Source organism: Equus caballus, chromosome 5 (assembly GCF_041296265.1).
Source record: "Equus caballus isolate H_3958 breed thoroughbred chromosome 5, TB-T2T, whole genome shotgun sequence".
Taxonomy (NCBI): domain Eukaryota; kingdom Metazoa; phylum Chordata; class Mammalia; order Perissodactyla; family Equidae; genus Equus; species Equus caballus.
In genome coordinates, this window is record NC_091688.1 from 77,925,928 (window position 1) to 77,942,428 (window position 16,501).

The window sequence follows — 16,501 nt, forward strand, 5'->3', positions numbered from 1 at the left end:
AAGATCAATGGCCCCAGTGCCTCTTTACCTTAAGAGATGAGCTAATAATAACGGTGGTTGTCCATTTTATTTTTTCTTTTTCACCACTTTCAGCCATCTGTCTGTCTTTGGATCAACCCAGCTTCTAATGGTGCCACAATCTGAGAAAAACAAGAGCAAAAATAACACACAGAAATGGCTGATGAATTAGTAAATTAAGGATAGAAAAAAAACTAGGGTAATGGAGACATTCTAAAGAATATTTGAAAGTCAAAATTTGACACTGAAAAACTGTCTTGTTATACATCAAGCTTTTTCAATACTATGCTTCCATTAACAATTATTAAAAGCAGTGGTTCCCATTTCAGAGCACTAACTTAAAGACGACTTGAGTCAGGAACTATGAAAGGTCTGAGGTTTTATCCTGCTGATAAGCTAAAAATTTAGCCTGCCAGAGTTTCATGGATATAGGAAAAGACATAAGACTCTTGGATTGCAGGCAAAGGACAGTTCTTTACTCACAACAATAGGAGTATCATCATTTTCTTGCAGCAGTTCCCCAAGTGCAATTCCCACAGAGTGATGGGACAAAGGCCAAGTCATCAGCACACACAGTGGGCTGTATTATTGGGAAGGAACCCTGAGCTTAGGAAACCCCAACCTTTTACAATGGGCTGCAAACAACCTGCCCTCTGCTGTAGAGGGAAACACTATCTCTAACTTACTAAGCTATTCATTATACAAACATCCTTGAAAAGATAGTTCAGAGGTTGGACCAGGATATTTGCATTTCTAACAAGTATATTGGTGATGCTGTGGAAGCTGTTCTGGGAACCCTTCTTTAAGAACCACTAAACTAAAGGAAGGAAGAGCATTCCAGGCAACAATAACAACAAAGCACTGTACATTGACAACCAGACAATAAAAGAAAATGATGTAATAATAGAACTCCAAGAAGTTCAGTGTGCTAAAGTGTAAGGTATATGTGTCTGAGGTGGTGGGTGGGAAGAAAGATAAAAATTAATTACTGCAGGGTCAGCCCAGGGGTGTAGTGGTTAAGTTCACGCGCTCTGCTTCGGTGGCCCGGGGTTCAGAGGTTTGGATCCCAGGTTCAGACCTACAGAGCACTCATCAAGCCATGCTGTGGTGGTGTCCCATATACAAAATGGACGAAGACTGGCATAGATGTTAGCTCAGTGACAATCTGCCTCAAGCAAAAAGAGGAAGATTGGAAACAGATGTTAGCTCAGGACCAATCTTCCTCACACATACCCAAAAAGCCAGGGGGGTTAAAAAATAAAGACTAATTCTAGAGGCAGAATGAAGGTCATTGTCAATAGATTTAGTTTGGTGTCCAGTGGAAAGGGAAAGAAGCAAGAATATGCTGGCAACAAGCAAGAATATGTTAGAGTATTGGTGGGGGAGAGGGATTTGGGGTAAGATTGCAAAAGACAAAATGGGTGCTTATGGCTTTTATGATCCAGTGATGATGTGGAGTGTATGTATATAAGGCATACATTCAGGCCTTTTGGTAGAAGATCCATGGTGTAGTAGAAAGAGTACCAGACCAGGAATTAGACCAGGATTCTAGTCTTGCATCTAACACTGTGATCACTCAATGTCTTTCAGCCTATTTTTACACATATACAATGACATACAATGAGAAGAATAACTGGGCTTGCCAATATCTCAGAGTAGTTAAGAAAATCAAATGACATAATACATATTAAAATATAAATATATTGTATTATTACCATCATTATATACTTTAGTCAACCCCTTCAACCAAAACAAAATAAACCACTTTCACAAGACCTTCAGTACTTTTTTCAAATGTTCCAACACAAATAATCCCTCAGTTATATTTTTTCCCCTAGCGATCTCTTCTCACTCCTGCAGACTCTGGCCTTTCCTCTTCAACATAAACTGGATATTTCCCTGGGCCTGATTCATTAGCTGTCATCCTGGGACTATCCTTCACCTCTCTCCTAAGTTAGAGCCCGATTTCCCTTTCCTTGATTTATTCTTTTGTTTTGCTGAAGCATTCTTTAGTAGTTTCTTGAAAAAAGGATGCATGGTAGGTAGATAATGTAGATACAAAGATATAGATATACTTGAGCCCTTGCATGTCTGAAAAAATCTCTATCCTATCTCCATATCTGATTGATAGTTTTATATATACCTATATATCTTAGACACATTTTCCTTCAGAACTTTACAAATATTACTCCACTGTCTTCCAGTCAACGAACGTAGCTGTTGACATACCATGTTGATTGCTATTCCATTGTAACTGACTTATTTTTCATTTGTTTGTTCTAGAAGCTTTTTTGGTACCTTAATGTTTGGTGTCTTTCTTAATCTCTAGTGTTCTGAAATTTCACAATGATGTACCTTCGGGTAGATCTTTTTACCTACATCATGCCAAGTACTCAGTGGGCCATTTCAATCTGAATACTCTTGTTCTTCAATTCTAGAAAACTGTTTTAGCATATTTGATATTCCCACTCTTCTATTTTCTCTCTTTTTTGCAGCTGCTATTAGTTGGGTGTTAGCTCTCATAGCTTGATCTTTAATGTCTTCTCCTGTTTTCAATTTTTTTTGGTCATTCTCCAGGTGATTTTTCTAACCAACTCTTAAGAAAATTTTTTTTTTTTTGAGGAAGATTAGCCCTGAGCTAACATCCGTGCCCATCTTCCTCTACTTTATATGTGGGACACCTGCCACAGCATGGCTTACTAAGTGGTGTCATGTCCGCACCTGGGATCCGAACTGCTGAACCCAGGGCCACTGAAGAGGAATGTGTAAACTTAACCACTGCAGCACTGGGCCGGCCCCTTAAGAGATTTTTTTAACAACTTTTTTTTTACTGGTTGCCCTAGAGTTAGCTATATACGTTTACAACGAATGCAAGTCTACTTTCAAATAACATTATACCCACTTCATGAGTAGTAAAATACCTTATAATAAAAAATATTCTTAATTCTTCCCTCCTCTCCCTTATATCATTGCTGTCATTCTTTTCACTTTTACATAAGCTATAATCATCGAATACATTTTTATCATTAGTTTGAACAAACTGTTCATCTGTTAGATCAACTAAGAATAAAAGAAATAAAAGTTTTTATTCTAAATTATTCCTTCTCTGTTGCTCTTCTTTTATTTATATAGATTGAGTTTCTGATATATATCATTTTCCTTCTCTCTTAAGAAATTCTCAACATTTTTTGCAAGACAGGTCTACTGGCAACAAATTCTCTCAATTTCTGCTTATCTGAGAACGTCTTTATTTCTCCTTGACTTCTGAAGGATAACTTCACAGAACACAAAATTCTAGGCTGGTCCACTATTTCACTCAACAACTTAAATATTTCACTCCACTCTCTTCTTGCTGGCGTGGTTTCTGAAGAGAAGTTGGATATAATTTGTATCTTTGCCCTTCTTATAGGTAAGGTGCTTTTACCTCTGGCTTCTTTCAAGATATTTTATCTTTGATTTTCTGCAGTTTGAGTATGATATGCCCAGGTGTAGGGTTTTTTTGGCATTTATTCTGCTTGGTGTCCTCTAAGCTTCCTGGATCTGTGGTTTGGTGTCTGACATTAATTGGGGGAAATGGAAATTCTCAGTCATTATTGCTTCAAATACTACTTCTGTTCTTTTCTCTCTTCTTCCTCCTTCTGGTATTCACATTATGCATATGTTACACTTTTTGTAGTTGTCCCACAGTTCTTGGATATTTTGTTCAGTTTTTTTCAGTCAATTTTCTCTTTGCTTTTCAGTTTTGCAAGTTTCTACTGACATATCCTCAAGGTCAGAGAATCTTTCCTCAGCCATGTCCATTCTACTAATGAGCCATCAAACGCATTCTTTATTTCTGCTACAAGGTTTTTGAGCTCTAACATTTCTTTTTGATTCTTAGAATTTCCATCTCTCTGCTTACATTATCCATCTGTTCTTGCATGTTTTCTACTTTCTGCATTAGAGCCCTCAGCATAGCAACTATAGCTGTCTTAAATTCCAAGTCTGATAATTCCACCATCCCTGCTCTATCTGAGTCTGGTTCTGATGCTTGCTGTCTCTTCAAAGTATGTCTTTTGCCTTTTAGTACGCCTTGTAATTTTTTGGTGAAAGCCAGACACGATGTACTGGGTAAAAGGAACTCTGGTAAAAAGGCCTTCAACGACATGGGGATAAGGTGTGGCATGAGAGGAAGCATTCTATAGTTATGATTCTGTCTTTTTGTGAATCTCTGCCCCTGAGCTGTGAACTTGACAAGTGCTTCTCAGTTTTTTCCCCTTCTTAGGTGAGATAGGATGGCTGGAGGGACCTGAAACTGGGTATTTCCCTTCTCCCATGTTGATTAGGCTATGATAACACTCCAACAAGATTACGCTCTGGTAAAATAGTTTCTCTTGAGGGTAAACATTTTTAAGAAGAATAGAATTCTCTGGCATATTTCAAAACAGTTATCTTCCCCCACCCCATGCCAGAAGCACAAGGGAATTTTTCTCCAATATTCACTGTGAGAAACTGGTAAGGCTCTTGGAGTAGAACTCACAAAATGCGGGCCCCTGCTATGGAATGAACTGTGTCCCCTCAAAAGTCATAGCCCCCAGTGTGACGGTATTTGGAGATGAGGCCTTTGGGAGACAATTAGGTTTGATGAGGTTCTGAAGGTGGGGCCCTTGTCATAGGATCAGTGCCCTCATAAGAAGAGACACCAGAGTGCTTGCTCTCACTCACTCGCTGCCATGTGAGGACACAGCAAGAAGGTGGCTGGCCAGCTGCAAGCTAGGAAGAAGGTTCTCACCAGAACCCATCCAGGCTGGCACCCTGATCTCAGACTTCCAGCCTCCAGCAGTGTGAGAAAATAAATGTCTGCTGTTTAAGCTACCCCGTCTATAGTATTTTGTTATAGCAGCAGCTCAAGCTGACTAAGTCAGGGCCTCCTAATGACTGGGTCTCCCTGGAGTTTTTAACTCTCAGGCTTATTGACACAGAGTCTCCAGCAATTTGTCAGTTACAGTTTAGGGTTTTCTACCACAGTAGAGTTCAGGCAGAGGTTTCTGCTCCAGTAAGTTGTGATTCTCTGTATCTGCCTGTCTGTTTCTAGAATTTTCAGAGAAGTCTGCCCTGAGACATCACTTCTCTGACAGATCTAAGAAGATTTGATGGTTCTTCAGTTTGTTCAGCTTTTTACTTGTTAGGAAAGAGTGACTACTTCCAAGTTCTTTACATGCTGGACTGGAGGCCAGAAGCCAAGGGGTTTGTTTTTTCAGTTTTAAACTGTCACATAAGATATATCAAATGATAAACTATCATTTATATACACATATATATATATAATTACTAGAAGCTCTTTTTTATTCTCTGATCATTCCTTTCCATGGCATCTTCTTGTTTTATGTATCCAATATCTCTCTTATCTCTCTGAAGTAACTAATTACATATTTTTAGAAAAATTTTCTTCTGTTCTCCATACTGCCTCTGTTTTCTCCAGGTCTCATGTCTTTCTCTTTGTGTGATCTAATTTTCATGTTGGAAGCTTTCCTCGAACATCTGATAATCCTTAATTATCTGTTCTTATTCATGTACTTAATTATTAAAAAAAATTATGTGTTTACAGGCACTATTACAAATACTTGAGGACACAAGAGTGAACAAAACAGACATCTTCACCCTCATGAAGCTTCCATTCTAGTGAGGAGATTCAGACAATTAAAAAACAGACAAATTGGGGCTGGCCCCATGGCCTAGTGGTTAAATTCAGTGTGCTCCACTTTGGTAGCCCAGGTTCATGGGTTCAGATCCCAGGCATGGACTTACACCACTCATCAGTCATGCTGTGGTGGCAATCCACATATAAAGTAGAGGAAGACTGGCACAGATGTAAGTAGAGGAAGACTGGCACAGATGTTAGCTCAGAACTAATCTTCCTCAGCAAAAACAAAAAACAAAAAAACAGACAAATACAGGTGACATGTAGAGAGTGATGCAAGACAATGATGAGCCACAGAGAAAAATAAATCAGGGTATATGGGGAATGAGTGCTGGAGGCTATTGTTATTTTATGTTGGATGGTCAGGGAAGGCATCTCTTATAAGGTAACAATTGAGTAGAGAATTAAAGGAAGTGGGGTCACCACAGAGCTGGGGAAAGAGCTTTCAAGACAGAGCAAAGCATATATGCAAAAGCTTTGAGCCATGTGCTTACTTGGTTCTAAAACTGAGCCATTAAAAAGCTAACTGGAGTTTTATTTGCTGGCTATGCCTCATCAACTGGAGTTTACAGTAAAATGATTAATTAGCAAACCAAGCTTTTCACAGAGATAATCTCCCCAAGTTAGTATGTAGAGGTCTATTCAATAGGGCTGTTCAGTTTCTCTGGCGAAGACTCTTCCAATCTCCTACCTAAGGGATTATAAACTTTCTGGGAGAGGTGGAAACCAAGGGTTCTGAGGATACAACAGTTGAATGCATATATTTCACTTAATTCCGCTGTTTTCAGCCACATACCTCACCCCCAGCCTCTGTTGTGCCTGGTATTCCCAAATCTATCTTCCCCGTTCAACTTCTCCAGAAAATAAACTTCCAGCTTTCTCCATAGGAGAACTGTAGGGTGAGCTTGCCCAGATGTTTAGGATGGAGGAGAGAACCTGAGGAGGTTCTAATGGATCTGTATATAAACTTTCAAACAATATTTCCTTCTTCCACGCATTGCTCCTGATGTGTACCAGTACCTGATTCTTCCAAGTATAGGACTAAGCCTCTCAGAGGGTTCATGAAGCAAACCTCTTTCTTCTCATTAATTTCTCCTTTTATAGGCACTTCGATAACTTTCTTTTATAACCAAATCAATTATCACTCCTCTCTGTTTTCCAGCTTCCCAATACTCATTTAAATCTCTCTCTGCTATTTTATTCCTCTCAATATATTTGTTTATGTGGGTTAATTTTTTTAAAACTTCTTTATTATCATTTCAGAAGTGTTTGGAGAAGGAGAGAAGATAAACAAATGGGGTCAATCTGCGATTTTAAACTAGAAGGCTGTGGTTATCTTGATTAATTCCTTCTTTGTTTTCACTGTCATTATGTACATATCCCTGTGCTATATACAGAATACTCTCATATATATATATCCCAATTCTAAACACTACCAAAATTCTCTCAGGTTTCTCACTGAAACAATCCTTATCTCTGCAAATCCAAATTCCATATCTCAATCTACAAAACTTTCCCAGACAAATATTATCCCACAATTATATTTCCTGAATATCATTAAAGAATTGCCCTTTAATTCTTTGACATATGAATTTACCTCATTATAATCCCTTAACACATAGCACAGTGTGTTTATTAAGTAGTTGGTCAATGAATTATGTTCCTATAACATTAGTGATAAGAGACAGTGATATTAACAGTAAGCTTCTAGTAACCAAAGAAACTATTTCAATTGTAGGCAACATCTCATATATTTAACTTCTAACATCTCTCAGAGGGAGAAGACATCTTCCAGTGCCAAGTATTGTCCTAGGCACTTCACATATCTCACTCATCTTTCAACAATCCTCTACGTGTCAAGATTCCCATTTTATAATTTTGTGACTTACCACATTATATTGAAATTACCCATTAATCCACCTATCTTGCTCTTCAAACTTAAATTCCTTGAGGGCAGGGACTGTGACTTCATATTTGACCTTCAGGGTTCAGCACAATGACTGGCACATAGTAGACACTCAACAGATATTTATAATACTGAACTTTAAGAGCAAGTATTTAGCAGATTGATTCCATGGAGGACTATAAGACCAAATGTATTTATGAAATGGCCCACACTACATCTCAAGAATTTGCTGGACCAAGATCCTAGAGAGAAGGAAAGCATAAAAAGAGATAAACCCAACATGCGGTACCATTTTTCCCTGAATGCATTTCCTCTTTAAAAGTTGTGGCTGAGAGGTGAGCAGACCTTTCAGCAGTCTGAAGTGGTTAGAGGAGGGAAATGGGAAGGTGACTGACTCTCAGTTAGGATTTTGGAGAGTCACACTTGATCACCGTTATCTAGCAAAACTGCACACCAGAAGCAAAAGTAAATTCCCTACAGAAGAAGATAACATCACCCAGAGCCTCCAATTATAAATTAACACTATAATTTTGCAATCATAACATCCAGCATACAATAAAAAATACCCAAGAATACAAAAATATTAGAACAGACTGAAAACCTAGGGAAAAAGCTGACTGTAAAGAATAGATCAACAGGAGATTAAAATATTGGTATTATCCTATCCTAACTATAAAATAACTATGATTGAGATGTTCAAGATATTATAGGACAATTTTGCAGAGAATCTGAAACCATAATAGTGAATCAAATGGAGATTCTAGAAATTAAAAGTACAAAAATTGGAAACAACTCAATGGATGGGTTAAACAGCAGATTAAAAACAAATGAAGAAGATAGGTCAGAGGAAAATATCCAGACTGAAGTAGGTTAAAGAAAAGGATGGAGAATACAGGAAAAAAAATAAACATACAGGACATTATTAGTCTTATGAAATGGTCTAACAAAGAAATAACAAGTCTGAGAAAGAGAAGAGAATAGGGCAGCACCAATATATGAAAATAGAGTGACTGATAATTTTCCAAAATTGACTAAAGACATCAAGTCATAGGTTCAAGAATCATAGTAAATTCCAAATAGACTAAGCAAAGTAACAAATTAACAAAGTAAAACTGCTGAAATGCAAAGACAGGGAAGAAAATCTTAAAAGGAACCAGTGCAAGAAAGCATATTACTTTGAAAGGGGAATGATAAGACTGAAAGCTGACTTCTCAATAGGTACAATGGAAGCTAGGATGCAAATGAATAATAACTTCTGAGTGCTGAAAGAAAATATTTGCCAACATAGAATTTGGGATAATTATGTTTTGAAAATGAGGGAGAAAGAAAGAAAACTGTTTTTACATTTTATTGAAGTCATAATAGTTTATAACGTTGTGAAATTTCAGGTGTACATTATTATTTGTCAGTCACCACATAAGAAAACTCTTAAGACAAAAATAGAGCCAGAGACTTTGTCACTACTAGATCCATACTTAAAGGAGATACTAAGGGTATTCTTTAGGCAGAAGGCAAATGACACCACATGGAAGCACAAAGATGCCAGAAAAAAATGAAGAGTAATGGGAAGAGGAAATACAAATACATAGGTAACTCTAAATCAATAATAATTGTATAAAATAAGAATAACAACATATAGTGGAGTTTAAAACAGATGTAGAATTAAAATATATGACAACAATACCAAAAAAAGCCAAGACGATAGTAAATGTACCTAAGGTGCTTTAGGTTCTTCAGTTGCCTGTGAAGTGGTAAATGTAGTCATTTATATTGGACCTTGATAAGTCAATGACACATGTTGAAATTTCTGTGTTCAACAAATTATGGTAAAAGACTACGAAGCTAATGGAGAAAAACAGATATATACAAACAAACAAAACAACTTCAGAAATCTAAAAGAAGGCAAGAGAAAGGACAAAAAAGGAACATATAGCATGAGGAAAACAAATAGTGAGATGGTATATTTAAACCCAAATACATCAGTAACTAAATGTAAGACTTGTTTCTACAACTAAAAGAAAAGATTTCCCCAACGTAGGGGGGAAAAACTATATCCTGCTCACATTAGAAACACTTTAACTACAAGGATATAAAAAGGGTGAAAGTAAAAGTACAGAAAAAGATATATTATACAACCATAATGTAGTTAAGTGTTTCTAAAGAAAGCTGCCACTAGCTGTTAACTCGTATCCATGCGCAGAAATGAAAAGTATCATAAATAGTAAATAGGTGGATAAATATAAAAGACTGAATAAATATATTTTTTCTCATTTCTTCTGTTCACTTCTCTAAAAGACGTGAGTTTATAAAGCAGTAACTATAACTGCACTGTTGGATTTAGTGTGCGAGTGTAAGATATCAAGGCAGAGGAAATGGAGCTATAGTGGAGGGAAGTTTCCATATTTTTCTAGAATAAATTAGTATTAATCTGAAGTGATAAATTAAGACGCATATTATAGTCCCAAGAGAAAGCACTAAGAAAATAACCAAAAAAAATTCAAAAATACAACAGAGGAATTAAAGTGGTATACTAAGAACTATTAATGTAACACAAAAATGGTAGTAAAGGAGGAACAGAGGAACAAAAAAGACATGAGACATATAGAAAACAATAATATGGCAAATCTAATAGTGGTGATGGTTGAACAGCATAGTGAATACGCTAAAAATCACTAAATTGTACACTTTAAAATGGTGACTTTTGTGTTAAGTGGGTTATATCTAAATTTTAAAGATTTGAATGACAGACATAAATCCAGCCATACTGAACAATTAATTTAAATGTGAATGGATAAAATGTTCCAGCCAAAGCAAAATCCAACTATATGCTGTCTTTAGATTCAAAGGATATGAGTAGATTAAAAGTAACAAAATGGGGGCTGGCCCCGTGGCTGAGTGGTTAAGTTTGTGCGCTCCGCTTCAGCGGCCTAGGGTTTCACCAGTTCGGATCTGGGAGCGGACATGGCACCATTCGTCAGCCCATGCTGAGGTGGCATCCCACATGCCACAACTAGAAGGACCCACAACTAAAATATACAACTATGTACTGGGGGGACTTGGGGAAAAAAAGCAGGAAAAAAAAAAGGAAGACTGGCGAAAAAATATTTACAAGCCACTTATCCGACAAAGGGTTAATCTCCATAATACACAAAGAACTCACGCGGCTTAACAACAAAAAAACAAACAACCCTATCAAAAACTGGGCAGAGGACATGAACAGACATTTCTCAAAAGAAGATATAAATATGGCCAATAGACACATGAAAAGATGTTCATCATCGCTAATCATCAGGGAAATGCAAATCAAAACTACACTAAGATATCACCTTACACCCGTTAGATTGGCAAAAACATCCAAAACCAAGAGCGACAAATGTTGGAGAGGTTGTGGAGAAAAAGGAACCCTCATACACTGTTGGTGGGAATGCAAACTGGTACAGCCACTATGGAAAACAGTATGGAGATTTCTCAAAAAGTTAAAAATAGAAATACCTGATGACCCAGCCATCCCATTACTGGGTATCTATCCTAAGAACCTGAAATCAGAAATCCCAAGAGTCCCTTGCACCCCTATGTTCATCGAAGCATTATTTACAATAGCCAAGATGTGCAACCAACCTACATGCCCAGAAACTGATGATTGGATAAAGAAGATATGGTATATATACACAATGGAATACTACTCAGCCATAAAAAAAAGACAAAATTGGCCCATTCGCAGCAACGTGGATGGACCTCGAGGGTATTATGTTCAGTGAAATAAGCCAGTCAGAGAAAGACGAACTCTATATGACTCCACTCATAGGTGGAAGTTAACATATTGACAAGGAGATCTGATCGGTGGTTACCAGGGAAAAGGGGGGTTGGGGGGAGGGCACAAAGGGGGAAGTGGTGTACCCACAACATGACTAACAATAATGTACAACTGAAATCTCACAAGGTTGTAATCTATCATAACATTAATAAAAAAAAAAAGTGAAGAAAATAAAAAAAAAGAAGAAGACTGGCAAGAGTTGTTAGCTCAGGTACCAATCTTAAAAAAAAAAAAAGTAATAGAATAAAAAAAGATATACCATGCAAACAATAACCATAAGAGAGCTGGTGTGGCTATATCAATAAAAATCAAAATAGAATTTAAGATAAGGAATATCAATAGGGACAGAGAGAGACTTCATAATGATAAAAGGGTCAATATATCAGGAATATATAACAATTCTAAGTATTTATCCTTCTAACAGAGACCCAAGATACATTAAACAAAAGTCATATAAAAGAATGTTCTCTAACTACAACAGAATTAAATTAGAAATCAATATAAATAAAGAAAAAATTGGGGGAATTTCCAAATACTTAGAAATTAAACACAGTTATAAATAACTCATGACTCAAAGAAAAAAATTATAATGGAAATTAGACAATATTTTGAACTGAATGAAGACAAAAACACAACATATCAAAATTTATGGGACATAGCTAAAGAAGTACTTAGAGGGAAATTTAAAGCTTTAAAAGACTAAATTAGAAAAGAAGAAAAGTCTCAAATTAGTCTCCAACCTTAATCCACTCTAAAAAACTAGAACAACAAATTAAACCCAAAGCAATTAGAAAGAAGGAAGTAACAAAGATTAAAGCAGAAATCAATGAAATACAAAACAGAAAAAACAGTAGAGAAAATTAATGAAATAAAAAGTTGGCTCTTTGAAAAGATCAAGAAAATTGACAAACATTTAGCTAAACTAACCAAGAAAAAAAGAAAGAGGATAAAAACTACCAAATCTGGACTGAAAGAAGGATAGTCACTGCCAATCTTTCAGAATTTAAAAAGATTATCAGGGAATACTATAAACAATTTTGCACCAACTAATTTGATGACTTAGATGAAATGGACACTTCTCTAGAAAGATACAAATTACCAAAAGTGAAGAAACAGAAATAAGAAAATAGAAATCTAAATAGATCTATTAACAAGAAATCAAATTAGTGAGGCTGGCCTGGTGGTGTAGCAGTTAAGTTTGCTTGCTCTGCTTCAAGGGCCCAGGGTTCACAGATTTGGCTCCCCAGCATGGACCTACACACCATCAAGCCATGCTGTGGCAGCATCCCACATACAAGACTGTCACAGATGTTAGCTCAGGGCCAATCTTCCTCACCAAAAAAAAAAAAAAACCCATCAAATTAGTAATTAAAAATCTTCCCATAAAGACAAGCCAAGGCCCAGATGGCTTCAGCAGTGAATCCTATCAAATAACTGTTTCAGAAAACAGAGGAGAAGGGAACAGTTTCAATTCATTTTGTTTTTTTTTTTTTAAGATTTTATTTTTTTCCTTTTTCTCCCCAAAGCCCCCCGGTACATAGTTGTATATTCTTCATTGTGGGTCCTTCTAGTTGTGGCATGTGGGACGCTGCCTCAGCGTGGTTTGATGAGCAGTGCCATGTCCGCACCCAGGATTCGAACCAACGAAACACTGAGCCGCCTGCAGCGGAGCGTGCGAACTTAACCACTCGGCCACGGGGCCAGCCCCTCAATTCATTTTTTGAGGATACTATTCCCCTGATACCAAAGCCAGACAAAGACATCACAAGACAAGAAAACTAGAGATCAATTTCCCTCATGAAAATAGACCCAAAAGTCCTTAACAAATTATTAGCAAACTGAATCCAGAAATTTATAAAAAGAATGATAGACCTTTTAAAGTGAGATTTATGTGAGGACTACAAGACTGGTTTAATATCCAAAAATACACTCCTGTACAGGGGCTGGCCCTGTGGCCGAGTGGTTAAGTTTGCATGTTCGACGGCCCAGGGTTTCACTGGTTCAGATCCTGGGCACAGACATGGCACCATTCATCAGGCCATGCTGAGGTGGCATCCCACATGCCACAACTAGAAGGACCCACAGCTAAAAATACACAACTATGTACCGGGGGACTTTGGGGAGAAAAAGGAAAAATAAAATCTTAAAAAAAAATAATTTGCTGTAATAAGCCATATTAATAAAGGACAAAAAAATTACTGGATCATCTCATTAAATGCAGAAAAGGCATTTGATAAAACACAACACACATTTATAATAGAAATACTCAACAAACCAGGAATAGAAGAAAACTTCCTCAACCTAGTAAAGGGCACCTACAAAAACCCTACAATCCACATCATACTTATGGTGAAAGACAATGTTTTCTTGCTAGGAATACAGGCAAAGATACCCGATATGGCCACTTTATATATACTGAGAATATAATTTGGAAAGGAAAAAGTAAAACTGTCTTTATTTACAGATGGCATGATCCTGTATTAGAAAATCCTAATGAATACACATATGCACAAACTACTAGAATGAATAAGCAAGTATTACAAGGTCACAGGATCTAAGATCAATATATATTAGCAATGAACAATATAAAAATGAAATTAAGAAAACAACTGCATTCACAATAATACAAAAAACAATAAAATAGTTAAAAATAAATTTAACAAAAGAAGTGTAAGACATATCTTGAGAACAACAAATCATTGCTACAAGAAATTAAAGAAGATCTAAATAAATAGAAACATTCTATGTTTATGGATTGGAAACTCAAAACTAATAAAGACAATTCTTCCTAAATTGATCTATAGATTCAATAAATACAATCCCTATCAAAAATCCTAGTAGGTTTTGCTTTTTTTGGTAGAACTTGTCAAGCTGATCCTAAAATTTGTGTGGAAATGCAAAGGACCTAGAATAGTCAAAACAATTTCGGAAAAGAACAAAGTTGGAGGACTTACAAAACCCAATTTCAAAACTTACTATAAAGCCACAGCAAACAAGAGACTGTGGTATTGGCATAAGGATAGACAGATAGATCACTGGAACTAAACAAAGAAATAAACCTTTACACTTACGGCTAATGATTTTTGACAAAGGTGTCAAGGCAACTGAGTGGAGAAAGGACAGTCTTTTCAACAAAGGATGTTGGAACCATTAGATATCCATATGTTAAAAAAAAAAAAAAAAACTTAGATCCACACCTCACACCATATACAAAAGGTAACTCAGAATGGATCACAGATCTACATGTAAAACATAAAACTATAAATCATCTAGAAGAAAATAGGGTATCTTTGTGACCTTGGGTTAGGCAAAGAATGTTTATATATGAAACCAAAAGCACAATCCATAACAGAAAAAAACTGATAAATTGGACTTCATCAAAGTTAAAAACTTCTCCCCTTCAAAAGGTACTGTTTGGAGAATAAAAATACAAGCTACAGACTGGAAGAAAATACTTGCACAGCATATATCTGGTAAATGACTTGTATCCAGAATATATACTTAAAGACCCTGAAGACTCAATAATAAGAACACTAACAACCAGATTAAAAAATTGGCAAAAAGAATTGAAGAGATACTTCATCAAAGAAGATAAATAGATTGAAAATAAGCATATGAAAAGATACTCAACATCATTAGTCATTAGGGAAATGCAAATTAAAACAACAATGATATACCAGTATATACTATTACAAGGGCTAAAACTTAAAAGATTAATATCAAGTGTTGGTGAGGATGTGAAGGAGCTGGAACTCATACACTACTACTTGGAAAGTATGTGGTACAACCACTTTGGAAAACAGTTTGCCAATTTCTTTAAAAGTTAATCATCCACCTACTTTATAATCCAGCCATTTCACTCCTAAGTATTTTACCAAAACAAAAGGAAAGCATATGTCTATACAGAGACTTAAGCACAAATGCTTTATTCCTTATAGCTAAAAACTAGAAACGACCCAAATGTCCCTCAACAGGTGAATGGATATTGGGATATATCCACACAATGGTATACCACTCAGCAATAAAAAGGAATGAGCTATTGATACACACAATAATCTGGGTCAATCTCAAAAAATTATTATGCTGAGTGAAAGAAGCCAAAAAAAAAAGAGCACAGGGCCAGCCCCAGTAGACTAGTGGTTAAGTTCAGTGTGCTCCACTTTGGCAGCCAAGGTTCAGTTCCTGGGCACAGACCTGCACTGCTCTTTTATCAGCCATGCTGAGCTGGTGGCCCACATACTAAAAAATAGAGAAAGACTGGCACGGATGTTAGCTCAGGGCAAATGTTCCTCAGCAAAAAAAAAAAAAAAAAAAAAAAAAAAAAAAGCATATACAGTATGATTCCCTTTATATAAAACTCTAGAAAATGCAAACTATTTCACAGTGACAGAAAACAGAACGGTTATGATGAAGGTATAATGGGGACAGAAGGAAGGATTACAAAAGGGCAAGCAGAAACTTTTGGGAATGATGGGTATGTTCCCTATATTGATTAGTGGTGATGATTTTATAGGTGTATAAATGTATCAAAATATCACATCATACACTGTAATTTATTACACATCAATTATACCTCAATATAGCTGCACATACATATGTATAATGATGAGTGTATTATTTTTAAATTAGCAAATTCTGTTGTGTCAGAAAAGCAGCACAGGAGTTCATCACTGGAGCTATTTAAAATATTTCCTATGGTGGGGTTCTGAAATCTGCAGCAATTCTAGCTACTCCATTACCAGTTGCTTACTCTTGCTGCTCTGGAAACCAAAATTAATACCAGGCAGCTGAAATCACGCAAAGAAAGCCAAACCAATCCTTTGTTATGAGAAGTGAAAAATAATCTTTTTGAGACACCTGGATAGTCACTGAAAAAGGAACCAGAAGTTACCACAGCCCATTTATTTTCCAAAGGGAAAAATATGTTCAACTTTTAGATAAAATAACCCACACTGCTTGTAAGGCTAGGAAAAAAATCTTTGCTTTTACAGCATCTTCTCTCAGTGGTAAGATCTTTTACAAGAGTATGAAATGGAAGAGTTCTAATTATCAAAACAAGGATCTCCTATATTTTTGTAAGCAG

The 16,501-nt window shown here is 36.3% G+C and overlaps 1 protein-coding gene across 3 annotated transcripts in view; it reads right to left on the reverse strand.

Annotated features, from left to right (window-relative positions):
* Nucleotides 1-16,501, reverse strand: part of C5H1orf146 (chromosome 5 C1orf146 homolog) — a 40,385-nt gene that overhangs the window by 11,011 nt on the left and 12,873 nt on the right. For all 3 annotated transcript variants that reach the window (XM_003365095.5, XM_023641651.2, XM_023641652.2), the window contains exon 2: nt 29-140. In XM_003365095.5, coding sequence (XP_003365143.1) covers nt 29-97 — 69 coding nt within the window. In that variant the 5' untranslated portion in view covers nt 98-140. The remainder of the gene's footprint in view (nt 1-28; nt 141-16,501) is intronic.